This window comes from Rhinopithecus bieti, unplaced genomic scaffold (genome assembly GCF_001698545.2).
Source record: "Rhinopithecus bieti isolate Rb0 unplaced genomic scaffold, ASM169854v2 scaffold_5333, whole genome shotgun sequence".
Lineage (NCBI taxonomy): Eukaryota > Metazoa > Chordata > Mammalia > Primates > Cercopithecidae > Rhinopithecus > Rhinopithecus bieti.
Window position 1 is genome coordinate 982827 of NW_016804678.1, and position 18857 is coordinate 1001683.

An 18857-nucleotide genomic window follows, 5' to 3' on the forward strand; every position below is an offset into this window, starting at 1 on the left:
TGCGTACAGGTTTAAATGCCATATGCGTACAGGTTTAAATGCCATATGCGTACAGGTTTAAATGCCATATGCGTACAGGTTTAAATGCCATATGCGTACAGGTTTAAATGCCATATGCGTACAGGTTTAAATGCCATATGCGTACAGGTTTAAATGCCATATGCGTACAGGTTTAAATGCCATATGCGTACAGGTTTAAATGCCATATGCGTACAGGTTTAAATGCCATATGCGTACAGGTTTAAATGCCATATGCGTACAGGTTTAAATGCCATATGCGTACAGGTTTAAATGCCATATGCGTACAGGTTTAAATGCCATATGCGTACAGGTTTAAATGCCATATGCGTACAGGTTTAAATGCCATATGCGTACAGGTTTAAATGCCATATGCGTACAGGTTTAAATGCCATATGCGTACAGGTTTAAATGCCATATGCGTACAGGTTTAAATGCCATATGCGTACAGGTTTAAATGCCATATGCGTACAGGTTTAAATGCCATATGCGTACAGGTTTAAATGCCATATGCGTACAGGTTTAAATGCCATATGCGTACAGGTTTAAATGCCATATGCGTACAGGTTTAAATGCCATATGCGTACAGGTTTAAATGCCATATGCGTACAGGTTTAAATGCCATATGCGTACAGGTTTAAATGCCATATGCGTACAGGTTTAAATGCCATATGCGTACAGGTTTAAATGCCATATGCGTACAGGTTTAAATGCCATATGCGTACAGGTTTAAATGCCATATGCGTACAGGTTTAAATGCCATATGCGTACAGGTTTAAATGCCATATGCGTACAGGTTTAAATGCCATATGCGTACAGGTTTAAATGCCATATGCGTACAGGTTTAAATGCCATATGCGTACAGGTTTAAATGCCATATGCGTACAGGTTTAAATGCCATATGCGTACAGGTTTAAATGCCATATGCGTACAGGTTTAAATGCCATATGCGTACAGGTTTAAATGCCATATGCGTACAGGTTTAAATGCCATATGCGTACAGGTTTAAATGCCATATGCGTACAGGTTTAAATGCCATATGCGTACAGGTTTAAATGCCATATGCGTACAGGTTTAAATGCCATATGCGTACAGGTTTAAATGCCATATGCGTACAGGTTTAAATGCCATATGCGTACAGGTTTAAATGCCATATGCGTACAGGTTTAAATGCCATATGCGTACAGGTTTAAATGCCATATGCGTACAGGTTTAAATGCCATATGCGTACAGGTTTAAATGCCATATGCGTACAGGTTTAAATGCCATATGCGTACAGGTTTAAATGCCATATGCGTACAGGTTTAAATGCCATATGCGTACAGGTTTAAATGCCATATGCGTACAGGTTTAAATGCCATATGCGTACAGGTTTAAATGCCATATGCGTACAGGTTTAAATGCCATATGCGTACAGGTTTAAATGCCATATGCGTACAGGTTTAAATGCCATATGCGTACAGGTTTAAATGCCATATGCGTACAGGTTTAAATGCCATATGCGTACAGGTTTAAATGCCATATGCGTACAGGTTTAAATGCCATATGCGTACAGGTTTAAATGCCATATGCGTACAGGTTTAAATGCCATATGCGTACAGGTTTAAATGCCATATGCGTACAGGTTTAAATGCCATATGCGTACAGGTTTAAATGCCATATGCGTACAGGTTTAAATGCCATATGCGTACAGGTTTAAATGCCATATGCGTACAGGTTTAAATGCCATATGCGTACAGGTTTAAATGCCATATGCGTACAGGTTTAAATGCCATATGCGTACAGGTTTAAATGCCATATGCGTACAGGTTTAAATGCCATATGCGTACAGGTTTAAATGCCATATGCGTACAGGTTTAAATGCCATATGCGTACAGGTTTAAATGCCATATGCGTACAGGTTTAAATGCCATATGCGTACAGGTTTAAATGCCATATGCGTACAGGTTTAAATGCCATATGCGTACAGGTTTAAATGCCATATGCGTACAGGTTTAAATGCCATATGCGTACAGGTTTAAATGCCATATGCGTACAGGTTTAAATGCCATATGCGTACAGGTTTAAATGCCATATGCGTACAGGTTTAAATGCCATATGCGTACAGGTTTAAATGCTTACATTTGACCTGCTAACCCTTCAGAAGAGAAATGTGCCAATTTTCAGTCCAAAAATGCTAGAGAGTGTTCCATTTTCCCAGGACTTCCCAAGAAGCACAGGATTTTCAGCAATATTTTTTCAAAGCATCTTTACTGCTATCAAAGGAGAAAAATACCCTCACTTTTAAAACTCCTCCTTTCTTCAAGTATTAAGTGAGGGTAAAACCCTTTCTTATATTATTGGCTCTTTGTTTTTCTTTTTTTATGAGTTGCTTACTTACAGCCTTTCCCATTTTTCTCCTTGTTATTCATTTTAACAGGTCTGTGTGTAATGGCGTTATTAATCTTTTATCATTTTCTTGTGACTGTTTTCTAGTTAATTTTTTGTTTAACTTTTGCTTTTGGAAGTTGATGTGGAGATAGGAGCCAAATTTATTTTTGTTGCTCATTTTTCTATTTGTAACTTACATTATGTTACAAAGACCTCTCCACCCCAGTGAAGGTCTATAATCGTATGGACTCATTTTATTAGGACAAACACTTCTATGATTTTATTTTCTGCCATTTAATTGTTGTTCCAAATAACCTCCCTAGGATTTACTTAGGAGTAAGAAGCAAACGAAGTAAAGATCTACTTTCATTTTATTTTTTCCAAACAAAGTATCCTTTGTCCCATTAGCACTGATATAAGATTTCACCTAATCTTATGCTAAATTCCTTCTTACACATTTGAGTCTATTTCTAGATTCTTTTCCAGGCCACTTCTACATGTTTTAAACATGTTTAAGGCATATTAGGAAGCAACGGTTATTTAAAATATTAAATATCTGGCTGAGCAAGCTCTTCTGCCTTGATGATCTTTTTGCATTTTCTTTTTTGAGGTTGACTTTAGAAGTACTTTGTCAAACTTTCCCAACCCCACTCCCAGCCAGGAAAAGAAAATCTAGATAGACTCTTTTTTTGGGATAAATGCATCCTTTTGAGTACATCCAGTCCTTTCAAATTGCTGTCATTGTTGGTCTATTTTGAAATAATTTCAAACCCATAGAAAGATTGTAGGAACAAACACCGCAAAGGATTTCTGCATCTCCTTAACCAAGATTCCCTGATTTTTTACATGTTGCAGAATTTGCTTCATCACCTTTTCTCTCTACATGAAAACATTGTCTTTTTCTGACATGATCACTCCTTACCCCTAAATACTTCCATCCACCACGGGCCTCCCAAGAATACCTCCTCCTTGGTCACCTCACACTGCTGCCGATGAGGAAATCAGCACTGACTCAACAGGACTGTCAGCCCACAGACCACACTTCGCCTGCTACCCTAATGTTGTCATCTTTTCCTTTCTGGTCCAGGGATCTGTCACGCATCATCAGCTCCTTCATATGGAACAGTTCCTTAGTCTTTCATGTCTCTCTCCACCCTGACAGCCTTGAAGAAAGTGCAGGGCTTTCATCCTTAGGGAGAGCCCCAGCCTGGGCCCACCTGGTGTTTCCTCATGACCAGACTGAAGCCATGCATTCTTGACAGGAAGACCCCAAAACTGGTGCTATGTTCGTCGAGGTGCATCCCATCAGGAGGCTCAAGAGGCCACCTGTCCTACCACTAGTAATGTTGACCTAGACCTGGTCACGTTGGTATCTCCATGCTCTCCCTGCTGTGAAGGCCTTATTTCCCCTTTGTGTTTGGTTAGTATTTTGTGGGGGAGATACTCCAGTATTATGCCAGTATCCTGATCCTCATCTAACTTCCACCTATCAGCCTTAGCTTCCATTGAGAACATTGTGATGATCTATTTCCATCATTTCTTCTACATGTATGAATTGATATTATGTTAAAGGAAGAGTTTCCCCTTCTCTCTTTAGTTATGTAACTATTCATTTATTTGGTTATTAGTAAGGATTCAAGGACTCACATTTATTCATTGGGCTATAATCTATAGTTTAATTTATTTTAATATTCAAAATGCCATAGATTTTGCCCTTCAAACTGACTCTCCTTCCTTTGGCATGTCTCTTCATTCTTTACTTTCTAGCATAAGGTGTTCCAGGCTCATCTTGTCCTTTCTCTGCCCCAGTCCTGGAGTCAGCCGTTGCTCCCAGGAGCCACATTCCTTCTGTTGGAGGATGCTGCTAGAAACCACGCTCTGGGGTCTGAGCTCCGGGTGTGCTCCCTGCTACGGAGGTGTCATTGCTTCTAGGTGCTCTCAGTGGGAAGAGCTGGGAAACATGGGTGCGTGCACACAAAGTGCATGTGTATGTAGATGTGTGTGCATGTATATCCACAGTGCATGCATGGGGACTTCCATCTGTGTGTGGTAGGGGGGTAGTATTTCACAAGTCCATAGTGATAACTTCCAGTTCTAATACCCAGAGGCTCTTTGTAAGGCTCTCTCTCTCTCCTTTTCCATGTGTAAATCTCCCTTCTCATAGAGCATGAGACTTGGCTGTTTTCTTCAACAGGGTATATATTTGCTCAATCAGTGAACTTTTGTCTCAATGTAACCAATCTCTCAACCATGCCAGCTGCCTTTTCACCTGCCAGATCCCCTCCCGGACCTCACTGGCTGCCTCAGCTGCAAGCAGGCCATTGCCACCACCTCCTGGTGACACCCCCACTACCACCCCACTCCCTGTGACTTCCGCTGGGAGGGAAAAGGACAATTGAAGGACAAGGCTTCCATTCTTTGTTTTTTTTGAAAACAACTCGAAGTTCTTTGGTGACTTCAGGTTGATGGGAGTTAGGAAATGGGAACAGAGCGTGCCTTCACCTCTGCATGGCTGTGGGATGTGTCCACTTTCCTTCTGCCTTGTTTTGCCTCCTTGCCTGGGGTCAGGTTGTATCAGGTGTCTCACCAGACCCCGGTAGCAGGTAGCTGACCCTGTGGTTGTTCTAAGAGAAGTCAGTTCTGGTTCAAAGCCAAGGTGTGGCAGTAGAAGTTGCGGCACATTTTCTGGGTGCTTTCTATCCTGAAAACACATGGTCTACAGTCCCCCTTTTTTTTCTGGGTGACATGTGAGGTATGGCGAGAGGTGAGTCCTGGAGGACCTCTTTGGCCTCCTCTGGTGTCCGTGATGGGGTGGTGAGGTAGGGCTGTCATAATGAAGGAGGCCCAGTGTCTGAGAGCTCTTCTTTGCAATACTTAGGGTTTACCACAGTGTTCTGTGCAGCTCCAGTTTCTGAATGTGCTCGGGGAAGACAGTAGAGGGAGAGGATGGGGTCATAGATGGGGGCCCAGGTCTTCTGGAAGGCCCTATAGGAATCTGTTTTTCCTTTTAGGTTATGAATGAGCTGTCAGCTGATAAAACACTATGGCAGCTTAAAAAACTGTGAACTTCACGAAAACTAATTCAGAATGGACCATAGACCTAAATGTAAAACACAAAACTGTGAAACTCCCAGAAGATAACACAGGAGAAAATAGATGTCCTTGGGTTTGATGATGACTCTTAGATATAATGCCAAACAGTGCATGAAAGGAAGAATTGATAAGTTGGATCCACAGTGAGGATGGGTGAAGGAGGTAGGTTACAGAATTTTCACACACAGAATTTTCACACACCTGGCAGTAGGCGCTGAACTGTATTCAGGAGCAGAAGCGAGGAGAAGGTGAGAATGCAGGACATGGCATGGCCCAGACAGATGCCTGTTCAGCCAGGGGCTGGGTGCATGGCCCAGGGCTCGGCCCACCAGGTTACAAAGGCCCCAGCTCAGACTGCATACATCCACATCCAATGTGTCAGTCAGATCTGGCCTCTGCCCCTAGAAGCTGGAAGAAGGTGGAGCCCCAGTGACTCTTAATTATTGATGCTCTGCCTACCTCAATTTATTTATAGAATATCTGCTTCCTGCTTAGTATTCTGTGAGGACCTTAGAGCAGAGGTAATAAGCTGTGGTTCCTGGCTTCCAGGCACTCCTGTCTAGTGGGGAGACAGCATGCCCCACATGACTGGGTGTAGTGTGCTCAGATGGTCCATGTCACGGGACCCTCTCAGGTGAGCAGGCCAGGGAGGCCACAGAGCAGAAGTGACTGTTGGGTCAGTAACACTTCTTCCCAATGAGAGGGGACAGAGAGGCGGGGCTGGCGGCCTGTCCACATAGGACTACACAGACGCACAGCACCTGTGTGACAGTGGGAAGAGGGGCAGGTGACCTTCAGGGGAAGTTGCAGTTAGCAGACAGACATGGGGGCAGATTGGAGGAGGAGTCAAGAGTGTTCCTGAAATCTGGGGCCCCAGACGCGGGGACAGTTGATGACAATCAGGCAGGATGGAGACTTACCTTCTCCTCAGGACTGGGGCCTAGAGGGGCCAGAATGCCTCGCTGTGGAGCTGGCCTTGTCTCTAGGCCTTGTGGCTGTGGGTGGGTGAGAGGGGTCCCTGAGGGCAGGGCAGAGGTTTCAGTTTTTGTGAGTCTTGTCACCATGGGATGGGCACTTAGTAAGTAGTTGTCCATTGAAGGAAGGAAGGATATTCATTTAGCGTAGGTCTTTACGGGGGCGTTTTAGGCTGGTACGATGGAGTTTGTGGAAAAGGCTGGGGAGAAGAGGCCAGTCAGGAGGGAGGCTCAGGACAGCAGAGCAGGAATGGGCAGCTCTTGTGAGGAGGACTTTGGCTCACCACGAACTGGCTATGTGCTTGAGTGGAGCTGGCCAGGCCTCAGGTTCTGGGAGCTCTGACCTTTAGGATTGCTGAGGCCAAAGCACAGAGCTGGAAGGGCAGGCCTTGCAGGGGCGCCATCCTCTGGGGAGTTTTGGGCCAGAGCACCCACCCCATCATGAGTCAGAAAGATCCCTCTAGTTGATGTCAGCAAGGAGCCAGGCTGGAGGAGCAGACTCGAGCAGGGAGACTTGGGTTGGGGAGACTCGAATAGGGAGACTTGGGAGGGGGAAGTCGGGAACAGGGAGACTCTAGGTGGGAGACTCAGGGGAAACTTGAGAGTGGGGAGACTTGAAGAGAGAGACTCGGGAGGGGGAGATTCGGTGTAGGGGAGACTTGGTGTGGGGGAGACTTGACGTGGGAGACTCGATGTGGGGAGACTTGATGGGGGAGACTCGGTGTGTGGAGACTTGATGGGGGAGACTCAAGTCAGGAGACTCAGAGAGACTCAAGTGGGGAGACTCGGGGGGAGACTCAAGCAGGGAGACTCGGGGGAGACTCAAGCGGGGAGACTCGGGGGAGACTCAAGCGGGGAGACTCGAGTGGGGAGACTCAAGGGGAGACTCGAGCGGGTAGACTTGAGTGGAGACACTTGAGGGAAGACTCAGGGAGACTCGAGGCGGGAGACATGGGGAGACTAAAGGAGTAGACTCAGGAGGAGACTTGAGGGGGGAAGTGAATTAGCCAGAAGGTGAGCGAAAGTTTCCAGGAGAGAGGTGACTCTAAGACGACAGCGGGTGGGGAACAGGCAGCCGCCCACAGTCTAGAGTGCTAGGGACCCACCCAGTGCCATTTGGGTGACAACTCCCTGCTTTGTTGAGGACCCAGTGCTGGGGGAGGTCACGTCATAGGATAGTGGTCAAGAGCCTCCTGCAACCCCACACAGAGCAGGGTTGGGAGCCCACAGACTCCCCTGTGTCCAGAGGCCATGGCTGCAAGGGGCTGCCATGGTGAGTCTCATTGGCAGAAACAGTGCCAGAAAGCTCTTCAGTCACAGGCGGGCTGGGAGTCGTCATCCCCCAGCACCAAAGGCCACCGTGGCCCTGCACTTTCCTTCCGCCTAGACAAAGCCCAGAAAGCACCCCACCTGGCTTCCTCTGACATCTAGTGAATGGGGGTGCATCCCCTCTTACGGAAAGTGTGCATTCTTTCATTTTTTTCCAACGAAGGAACAAAGAGGAATGGCCCTTTCTTCTTTCCGTGTGTGCACACGCATGTGTGTGAGAGAGAGAAGGGATAGTCCTGGACAATACTGTCACAGGCAGCCTCTGCCTCACTAAGCAGCAGCCAGGGGCTTGTTTGTGTCTCAGGCCCTCTTGGGAGCAATGCACCCCCAGGCTCTCTCACAGGCCTGGGCTCTCAAACCGGCCCTTCTCCCGCCTGAAGGATGGGGCAGCTGGAGCCCGGCATCCCGCAGTTGATAGCGATCCTGCATGGCGTGTTGATCGATGGCAGGACCTCTGGGTCCCACTTACCCGGGCTGAGTGGCACATCGTCAATAGCAGTCAGTTAACCAAGTCCTTAGTAACCAGCTGGTCTCATCAGCGCCTCAGCCCTAGCCACGAGTTAAAATAGAAACCCCTCCTGAACAGCTAGATTGGACCTGACGAAGATGAATGTCTAATTCACTCGGAATCTCCTTACCGCTGCCTGTAATAAAAAGCCTGCTCCATATATTCACCCCCCTGCTGATGTTTCTCTGAAATTAAGTATCAGGAGGACATATAATAGCCCAGTTCCACACCAGGCCAATATTATCAGATTGATGTCAGCAGTGATAATAGGAGAAGGATAAGTTGATGAGATTCCATTTATTAAATAAAGTGAAGAGAGCACACAGAGGATTTGGGGCCGCACGTGTGAGCAGGCGTTGGGCGCACTCTGCAGCAGAATCGATGAGGGAGAGAGAACAGGGCCTGGGGTCTGGCCCCGAATCCCTCTTCTTGCCCACCTGGGAGCTGGAGTGCCCGCAGGGATGGGAGCAACTTGGCCGCCTACGATGTGTGCGCCCAAGATGGGAAGGTGCCACCCATGATCCTGCCAGGCCGGGCTCATGGCGGAACACTTCCATTCACTTCCATTCGCTTTTCTTCCCACCTCTGTGTTGATGTGGCAGGCTGCCATGAGTTCGTGTCTTCCTCTCTCACTTTCCTCCCTGTGGCTCCTGGGCTGGGAGCTTCCCGGCTGCCCACTGGGAATTGGCAAGCTTCTGCCCCATGCAGAGCCCTGCCTAACGTGGTTCGGAGCGACTGTCTTTGGTTTTTCTGAGTACCCTTGGTTGTCTCTTTTAGAATGTCTTGGAATTTTCTCAAGGCAGAGTGGAGCTTATGTTGCGTTGCACAGAGCAAGCGCTATGGAGCTGAGCACACTCCGCTCTTCCTATCCCGGCTCCTCCCACTGCTCTGTGACTGTGGGCCAGTCACGTGAGCTGCCTATGACTCACCAACCCCATCTGCAGAACGGGACAGGAAGGCCCAGCTCACAGGGTTGTTGTGAACCTAGAACACAGGAGGCGCTGACAGGCAGAAATTCCCAGGACCACAGACATCCAGATTCACTCTCAAATGAGGCCGAATTTTCTGCTTGTGCTGTTGACCATCAACTCCCCTCCCACAGCCTGATCCTCACCCCAGATCTCTCCCACTGCGGAAGACTTCCTGGGCAGCACCTGGAAGCAGCTTTAGGAACCTGCTCATAAGCTACGGCTCCTCCCCTTTTCGGTTATGTGGGTTAAGGTGAGTCAGTTCATCTCTAAATAAGATAACACCTTACGGGGAGGATGGAGATTGGAGACACCATGTGCAGACCCTGGCATGGAGCCTGGCATGTGGTGGCCATTGGAATGTAGCAGCTATTGCTGATGGGTGCCTGGGTCCAGCCACCATGCCGTGGAAAGTGCACGCTGCTCTCAGAAAGGGATCAGTGATACATTGGTCCCCCGGTCATTCCTGCCCATCCCTGCTCCCCACTCTACTTCTGGGGAATGGGTCCAACCCCTTTGTGGCATGCCTAACGACATGGGTTTCCCAGAGCTGCCAAAACAAAGCACCACATGTCAGGCCTTTCAGCCCAGAAACTTATCCTCTCATAGTTCCGGAGGACAGAGGTCCACAATCAAGGTGTTGGTGGTCCAGGTTCGCTCTGAGGCTGGAGGTGGAATCTGTCTCAGCCCCTCCTAGGCTTCTGTTGGTGCTGGCATCCTTGGCATTCCGGGACACACATACTGGTCGGCACACATATTGCTCTACTGTCAGCCTCAGTCCCCCTAGTGCCTCCTCCCTGTGTGGTGGTCTCTGTGTCTCGTCTCTTCTTCATATGAGAATATGAATGGGATTCATACTGGATTAGGGGCCTACCCTACCCCATATGCCCTTGTCTTAACTAATCACATATGTAACAACCTTGTTTCCCAATAAGGCCATGTTCCAAGGCTCCAGGAAGGACATGAATTTGAGGGGATCATCAAACCCACTAACCTTTGCACATGTCTAGTTCTCAGGAGCCCCTGGACCCCTCAACATGACCAGGTTGTCTTCTTCTGATAACAATTTGTGACCAGCACCCTCTCCAAACTAACTTAATCCAAAAGTGGAACATATAGGTTTATGCTACAGGAAAGCTAAAAATAGTACCTGGCTTCGAATTGAGGAACTCATTTGGTGTTTGGGTTTGTTTCCTTTTGGACAGTGGGCCATGGAGTTTGGAAGCCCAGTTTTATGTTCTCCCTGGAGGATCACGGTTTCACCCCATGAATGGGCCCATGAATGGGTTTGTACTAGCCCAGGCTGGCTCATGCAGGCCAAACCCATGCTACCCACGCCAGGAGGGGAGACCTGAGAAATACAGGGGTGTCTCTGCCTTACCTGAGAGTCCTGATGTGTGAAGTCAGTGCATTAATAGACAGCGGTGGCACAGCTCCTGCCTTGTAGCACTGCCCGGTCCAGTGTTTTCTTCCCTTCAATGCCCCTGCTTGGCAGAGTCTCAGATACAGCCAGTTGTGTGCTTTGAACCAGCAGGTGTACTGCTGACTTTGAGCCAAGGAGAACAGAGGGGACAACCTGACCCTGCCCAACAGTCTGCAGTTCCTATCTAGGCACAAACAGGCAACACTTCATAACCCAGTGGCGGCCCTGGACCCAGGAGGTTTGTGCAGTCATGGACAGCTACACAGGCACCTGCCATGGACGGAAGGGAAGGCTGCACGGACACCTGCCGTGGACGGAAGGGAAGGCTGCACAGACACCTGCCATGGACGGAAGGGAAGGCTGCACGGACTCCTGCCGTGGACGGAAGGGAAGGCTGCACGGACTCCTCCCGTGGACGGAAGGGAAGGCTGCACGGACTCCTGCCGTGGACGGAAGGGAAGGCTGCGTGGACTCCTGCCGTGGACGGAAGGGAAGGCTGCGTGGACTCCTACTGTGGATGGAAAGGAGGTTGCACAGAGGTCTGCTGTGGATGAAAGGGAAGGCTGCACAGACTCCTGCCGTGGACGGAAGGGAAGGCTGCACGGACTCCTCCCGTGGACGGAAGGGAAGGCTGCACGGACTCCTGCCGTGGACGGAAGGGAAGGCTGCACGGACTCCTGCCGTGGACGGAAGGGAAGGCTGTTTGGACTCCTGCCGTGGATGGAAGGGAAGGCTGCGTGGACTCCTGCCATGGATGGAAGGGAAGGCTGCGTGGACTCCTACTGTGGATGGAAAGGAGGTTGCACAGAGGTCTGCTGTGGATGAAAGGGAAGGCTGCACAGACTCCTGCTGTGGACGGAAGGGAAGGCTGCACAGAGCTTTATCACTAATGGGAAGGAAAGGCTGCATGGAGGCTTGCTTAGATAGAAGGGAAGGGTGCAGATTGTCTTGGACATGAAGGGAAGGCTGCACACAGAATTCTCATGGATGGAAGGAAAGCTGCACAGAGGAATGTTGATGATGAGAAGGGAAGAATGCAGAGCCTTGCCATAGATGGGAAGCAAGGATGCACAGACGCTTTTTTGATGAGAAGAAAAGGCACAAAACCTTGTCATGGATGGAAGTGAACGCTGCACAGATGTCTTGTCATAGAAGGAAGGGAAATCTTCAGAGCCATTTGTTAGGGAGGAAGGGAGGGCTGCACAGTGGCTTGTGTTATGAATGGGAAGGAAGACTGCACAGAGGCTTGCCATGGGTGTGAAGGGAAGTCTCCACACAGAATTCTCATTCCTGCACAGATGAAGGGAAAAGAAGGCTGCGCAGAGGACTGTCATGGATGGAAGTGAGCACTGCACCAAGTTTTGTCCGTGAGGGAAAGGAAGGCTTCAGAGAGGCTTTCTGTGCATGGAAGAAAAAGTTGTATGTGGGGTAGTCAGAGACAGAGATAAAGGTTGCACAGAGGCCTCCCATGGAAGGAAGTGTAGTTTACAGGGGCTTGTCCTACAAGAAGGAAGGTCTGCAGAGAGGCTTATCGTGGATTGGTGGGAAGGCTGCGCACTAGAATGTCTATGAAGGGAATGGAAGACTGCAATGAAAATTGTCAGATAGAAGGGAATGCTACAGAGACACTTTTTTTCTTTTGAGACAAAGTCTTGCTCTGTCTCTCAGGCTGGAGTGCAGTGGCATGCTCTCTGCCCACTGCAACATCCGCCTCCTGGGTGCAAGTGATTCTCCTGCCTCAGCCTCCCAAGTAAGTGGGATTACAGGCTCTCACCACCATGCCTGGCTAATTTGTGTATTTTTCGTAGAGATGAGGTTTCACCGTGTTAGCCAGGTGGGTCTCAAACTCCTGACCTCAAGTGATCTGCCTGCTTCGGCCTCCCAAAGTGCTGGGATTATAGGCATGAGCCATTGCACCTGGCCTGCACAGGATTTTCATGGATGGGAGAGAAAGGCTGCACAGAGGAATGGCTATGATGTGAAGGAGAAGGTGTTCAGAAGCTTGTCATGGGTGGGATGGGGCAGCTGCACAGAGCCATACCATTGTTGGGAAGGGAATGATGCAGAAAGCATTGTTGTTGATGGGAAGGAAAGGTTGCATGGATTGTTGTTATGGATTGAAGATTGCATATGTCATAGATGGGAAGCGAAGATCTCACGGAAGCTTGTCATGGATGAAATTGATATGGTTTGGCTCTGTTTCCCCACCCAAATCTCATCTTGAATTGTAATCCACGTGTCGAGGAAGGAAGGTAATTGGATCATGGGGGTGGTTTCGCCAAGGCTGTTCTCATGATGGTGAGTTCTCACGAGAACTGATGATTTTGTAAGGGGCTCTTCCCCCTTTGCCTTTCTGTCTCACCTACCACCATGTAAGATGTGCCTGCTTCCCCCTCCACTGTGATTGTAAGTTTCCTGAGGCCTCACCAGCAATGCAAAACTATAAGTCAATTAAACCTCTTTTCTTTATCAATTACCCAGTCTCAGGCACTTATTTATAGGAGTGTGAAAACAGACTAATACAAAAAAAATGAATACTGTACAGAATGTTGTCATGTAACTAAGGGAAGACTTCATAGAAGCTTTCCATGGATGGAAGGAAAAGTTGCATAGAAGCTTTGCCTGGATTGGAAGGGAGGTTGCTCAGAGGCGTGTCATGAGTGGAAAGGGAAGGGTACAGAGGTTATGGATGGAAGGGAAGGTTGCACAGAGATTTATGGATAGTGGACCCAGACCAGAGGGAAGGAAAAGGGAGGGAGGATCTCCTGGGTCTCTAGCTAGTTATGGGTTCTTCACCAAGTGTAGTGCATTCTGCCTGAGGAGAAGTGGGAATGAGACCAGGGGCCAGTCGGCCACCAGACATGTGAGGTCAGTTCCCTCATCCAACTGGGGATGGGCTGGGGACACAGACCATCTTCTCAGGGCACTCAGGCTGGCAGCAGAGTTATACCAGCTCTCCAACAATGGCAGGGTGACAGGTCACAGTGTCAGGGTGCTTGAGGTAGCCTGAGGTCCATGGGAGACCTAGCAGGCCATGAGGTCTGGGTATAGTCTAACTAGGCCTGAGATCTGGCCCTGCTTTTCAAATGGTGAACTTAAGCAAGTTACTGTATCACTTGGAGACACTGGGTTTGTTTTTGTTTTGTGTTGTGTTGTTTTGTTTTAAGGAAAAACAGAGCTTCTACCTTATATGGGCCTGCTTGGGATTAAATGAGATAATGCTTAGCACATTGTGCAGTGAGTTGTGATTACCCAAGAAATGAGTTTTTGAACTGCCTTGGTGTTTTAGAAATCTGTGGCCTGCATTATGTTCTAAAAGCATCACTGTTGGCTGGAAGTAGAGAGGACCATTGAGAGGCTGTTTAATGACAGTGAAGACAAAGGCATGGGCTAGGGCTCTCCTGTAGGCTAGACTTGGGGGTGCTCTGTGGGCATGGGGGCTGGAGAAGTTGGGTGCTCCGGGTATGCAGCTGGACCAGCTGGGTGTTGGTGCTGCCTACCCAACTGAAATTCAGAAGGAGGAGATGCTGGGGTGAGGGCTAGCCATGCCTGGTCCCGGTGGGCCTGTGGCCACCTGCTGGGCTGCATGGCAGGCAGGGACAGCAGGTCTTGAGCTGGGCACCATGCTGGTATGCTGAGGGGACAAAGGCAGGGCCACAGGTGGAGCTCACACACAAGCGGAGGCCCAGGGTCCAGCAGAAGAGAACCAGAGTGAGGGACCAGAGAGGCAGTGAGGGCCAGGCGGGTGTTGTCAGCCGAGCAGTGAGGCTCGGCATGGGGCCCAGGGGAGTGGGGCAGGGGGAGCCCCAGGCAGCACCTTTCTGAGCAAGGAGAAGCTGCTGTGGCCTGGGATGGAGAAGGAGGCAAAAGGGGGTTTCGATTGGAAAAGCTTTTCCATATTTTGAGAGATGAATGTGTTTTGGGTGGAGTGCGGGGAATGGAGAAGGTCCAGGAGAGGAGGTCAGTGGGAGAGGCCTGCTCAGGCACAGGGGTTGGGAAGGAACCACGTGGGGCCTCTGTACTCTGCTGTGTCTGTGGTCTCAGCAGACAGGGTGGGAGCTCTGGGAGTCAGGCAGACCTATGTGGCCTGCTCGCCAGGGACCAGGACCCATGTGCCCTGTCCATGGTCATCACACTCTCAGGGCCATCAGGAGGCTGTGTGTGGGGTCTTCTGTAGTCCTATTTACTGAACGCCGATGAATCCTTCAGGGCCACACTGTGGTACTGAGCACATTCTGACTGGGCCGTCTTGGGCATCACCTGCCATTCTCCTGCCATCCTCTCAACAGCTCTGGGGGGTGGGGTCCTCCTCCATACCTGATGCACCGGCCACACAGTGGAAAGTGACAAAGCCAGCGCCTTGCCCCAGGTTTGTCTGACCCCAGAACCTGTGTTCTTTCCACTAGACCAAGAGTCCCAGCCTCAGGCATCTGCCAGCTCCTTGTTGAAGGGACACCAGGATTATGCAGACGCGCTAATGCCTTAACGTGCCTGAGGAGGAGGCGCCACTGAGGCTGGGCGAGGTCTGAACTAGGTCTTGAATGATATCAGAGCTTATGCTGTAGAGGGAGGGACCCTTTAAGGTAAGGTTCCACCCTCCAAGCCCTACGTCTGCAGTTCCACCACCCCAGCATATCCTCAGCTCTTCTCTGCCAAGTGCCTCCAGTAACCCAGCCCTTCTGTAAGCGCACCCCACTCCGGGCCCTGGCCCCACCTCAGTTTCTCACACTGATGGCTAGGTTGCTATGAGAACTGCACTTCACAGCACACACTTCTGTTCATCTCTGGGGCAAGCGGTGTTACTGTTCCCATTGTACCGATGAGGCACATAAGAGCCAGTGAGGTGAGCCAACTTCCTGGGCATTGCCTATGATGCCTGTGCAAACAGACACCCCATACACCAATGCAAATGGCATGAACCCCTTCGAAGCCACATGGACCATTAGATCTTCATTCTCCAAGGAAATGTCCTCACACAGGGGTATAGGACTTATTTCTATCCCTGGTAAGTTCGTGGCACACTTTGGATACCTTTGTCTGTGCATGTGAAGAGTAGCTGTTTGCAAGACGATGTTTTTGAACATGGGAGCTGTTTTGTATGCATTGTAAATAGGGTCGTGGTGTGCCAGGGCTGAGAGGGGTTCAGGGTGGATAGAGTGCACCTACTTTTGTGAATGGCTTCACCCAAGGCCTAGCCCTGCCTGCTTCAGAGAAAGCTTTTTATTTCCAGAGCTGTGCTCTCCCTCTCTTACCCATTCAGAGCCTTTTTATGGACAAATGGGTGAAATTTCTTCCAGTTGACATTTGCCTCCCATTCTGTCTCCTCGTATTGCTCTGATAAGTCCCAGCAGAGAGGCTGCCATGGTCCCACGGGCAATACTGGCATGGAGGGGATAGATTTCGCCACGGCCCAGTTTCTCCTGAACTGGGAGCCCACTGGGAGGTTTGCCCTCAAAACACAGAGGCCCTTGTCCTGGGACCTGAAACCAAAGTAAGAGAAGCCAGTGAGGAGGGGACACAGCCAGGTTGACCATGGGGAGAGGGGCAAATGTGGCTGTGTCTTCCTGTGCATTACCATTCTGCAAAGGAAGTGTCAGCATCTCTGTTGTGCCTCTGTAGAGGGCAGGGCTTGGCAGGTCAGCGCTCCAGCTCCATGAGGCTCAGCCGCATGACTCAGCTGGGGCCACTTAGCCTCCGCCTGTCCTGTCCCTGGCACCTCTTATCACATAGATCAGTAAGCCTCACAGAGTTACAGCTTAGGACAGCTCTGCCCTTACCAAACCTGAGGCTTCCCCTGAGCCACTCATCATGACACACAGGGCCCCTCAGTGCCTGCTGGCCTCCACAGTGCAGCCAGGAACCAGGCTCACCAGGGCCCCATGAGGGCAGGGTGGGGTCCCACTTCAGGGTAGTGCAGCAGAGGCTATGATGGAAGTCATGCTCTGGGGTCTCAGACTCTAGAGGGCCAGCACCGTCAGGAGGAGCAGAAGACATGGCAAGAGACTGGTAGGAGGGGACAGCAGTGCAGGTAACGGGAGAGAGCCCAGGGAGACCGGCAGTGCCACTGAAGGCGCCCACTGCCCTGCAGATTTAACCCTGCCTGGGGAAGGGAGAGCACAGCCTTCCAAGGATGGAGAGCCAGGGAGCAGAACAGGAGGGGAGGCCTCTGCAATGAAGGCAGAGAGCCAAGATCTGACCTGTGACTTAAAAGCGCTCCTAAAACAGGTGTCAGAACAGTCAGAACCAAAGTCATGTGTGCAGTCCCTGGGAACGCCTGCCTGAGATAAAATGCCATGAGGCCAGCTGTCCCCCAAGAAAGAAGCAGCCTAAAAAGCCCACAACTAGACACACCCATGTCACAGTTCTTAAATACAGATGTGGAGCCGTGCTTAAGCACCTGGGGAGGAATCAGGGGCTGCCCCAGACACCCCAGCTGTATTCTTGCCCTAGCTGCCTGTGTGGCAGCTGACGCAGGCCAGCAAAGTGGGTCTCCAGAGCCGGGCAGAGGACTGCACGCCAGGGGCTCATCTGCCCTGCATATGTAAGAACGAGAGGTCAGTGCAGATAAAAGACCCCCCCACACCCCCCACCCAGTCCTCTTCAGGAAATAAGAGGACCCTTTAAGAATTGGTGTATGCAAGGCCCGGGCGCGCGTGGCTCAAGCCTGCTAATCCCAGCACTTCGGGGAGCCGAGACGGGCGGATCACGAGGTCAGGAGATCGAGACCATCCTGGTAACACTGGAAACCCCGTCCTACTAAAAAAATACAAAAAACCTAGGCGGGTGAGGTGGGGGACGCCTGTAGTCCCAGCTACTCGGGAGGCTGAGGCAGGGAGAATGGCGGTTAAACCCGGGAGCCGGAGCTTGCAGTGAGCTGAGATCCGGCCACGCACTCCAGCCCGGTCGACAGAGCGCAGACCCGTCTCAAAAAAAAAAAAAAAAAAAAAAAAAAAAAAAAAAAAAAATGGGTATGGCAGTGTAGACATGAGTCAGAATTGTGACCTCAATGGCTAGGATGGGGTGGAATTCAAGGACCCAGGCCAGTGCTAGGCCACCATGGCCTGCCCCGGCAGGAAGGGGAAGGCGTGCTCTCCTTTCACATCCTTTACCTCGGCAGTGGTGTGGCATGGCAGCCACAGGCGGCTGCACCCCACCCCACACTCATCCCTCCCCGTCTTTAATTTAGGGACTGTTCGTTTTGCTGGTGCCCTGGGGATGAGTCTTGCTGGCCTTAGCTGAACATGGGACACACACTGCTCATGTTAGCGATGGTGTTAGACATGGGTATGTGACCTGGTCCTAGACAGTGAGTAGAGGAGAAACCTGGAGTGGGGTTTGAGGGGAGCATTGTCCCACCTAGTCAGATGAGACAGCAGGGAGACCTGCTCCTCCCTGCTACCTTTGATCTCTACTGCAGAGAGGACTGCGCTGCATTCAGTGGCCTGAGGATGACATGGACAAGAAGGGAAGGCCAGGCCTGGGTGGCATCGCTGCTAAGTCAGCAGTGTACAGAAGTGTCCACCCACAGACTTCTGGAGTGAGACAGCTAAATACAGGGTCCTGTTCCCAAGCTGTCGATCGTACTGATGCTGGTGGTTTCTAGCTGAGGAACTGTGTTCGAGATATTGTTAGATGACAATGGCTCTGGAGACCCTGGTAGGAGAGCAACTGACCTACATGTCTCTCCACGTGCCTGAAGCAGAGCTGTGGCATGTGTGACAGTGATCCTTTCTATTGCTAAGAAACTTGAGGAATGGCTTTCTACATTTTTACAGCTCTTTTTGGTGCCCTTAGCCATGAGTGGTGTTCAATTTGGAAAGGCTGTCAAGTGCTACAGTGGGTCCATCTACAGCTGGGAAGGGTCCTGACCTAAAACCCACTTAAGAAAACAAATTAGCAGCAACAGTACATCCAAAGCCATGTAAATAAATATGCCCCGCTCCTCCACTGTCCAGCTGTGTGGCCTTACTTCTCTGAGCCTCAGTTTCCTGATGTGTGAACAGCATGATGAACGATAGTGTCTGCTACCAGAGCTGTGAGGAGCAGCACTGAGCACGTGCAGCCAGAGGACAGTGCCTGGCCGGCAGGGAGTGCACAAATGTGCTGCTGTGTGTGTCAGTGAGCGACTGTGTGTGTGTGTGTGTGAGAGCGAGAGAGAGAGGCGGGGGGGGGGG

The 18857-nt window shown here is 50.2% G+C and overlaps 1 protein-coding gene across 6 annotated transcripts in view; it reads left to right on the forward strand.

Moving 5' to 3' along the window:
- Positions 1 to 18857, forward strand: part of CHCHD6 (coiled-coil-helix-coiled-coil-helix domain containing 6) — a 242208-nt gene that overhangs the window by 219112 nt on the left and 4239 nt on the right. For 4 of the 6 annotated variants that reach the window (XM_017869911.1, XM_017869912.1, XM_017869909.1 and 1 more), the window contains exon 7: positions 4156 to 4352. The exons of the other annotated variants lie outside the window; for them this stretch is intronic. In XM_017869911.1, coding sequence (XP_017725400.1) covers positions 4156 to 4352 — 197 coding nt within the window. The remainder of the gene's footprint in view (positions 1 to 4155; positions 4353 to 18857) is intronic. 6 annotated transcript variants of the gene reach the window in all.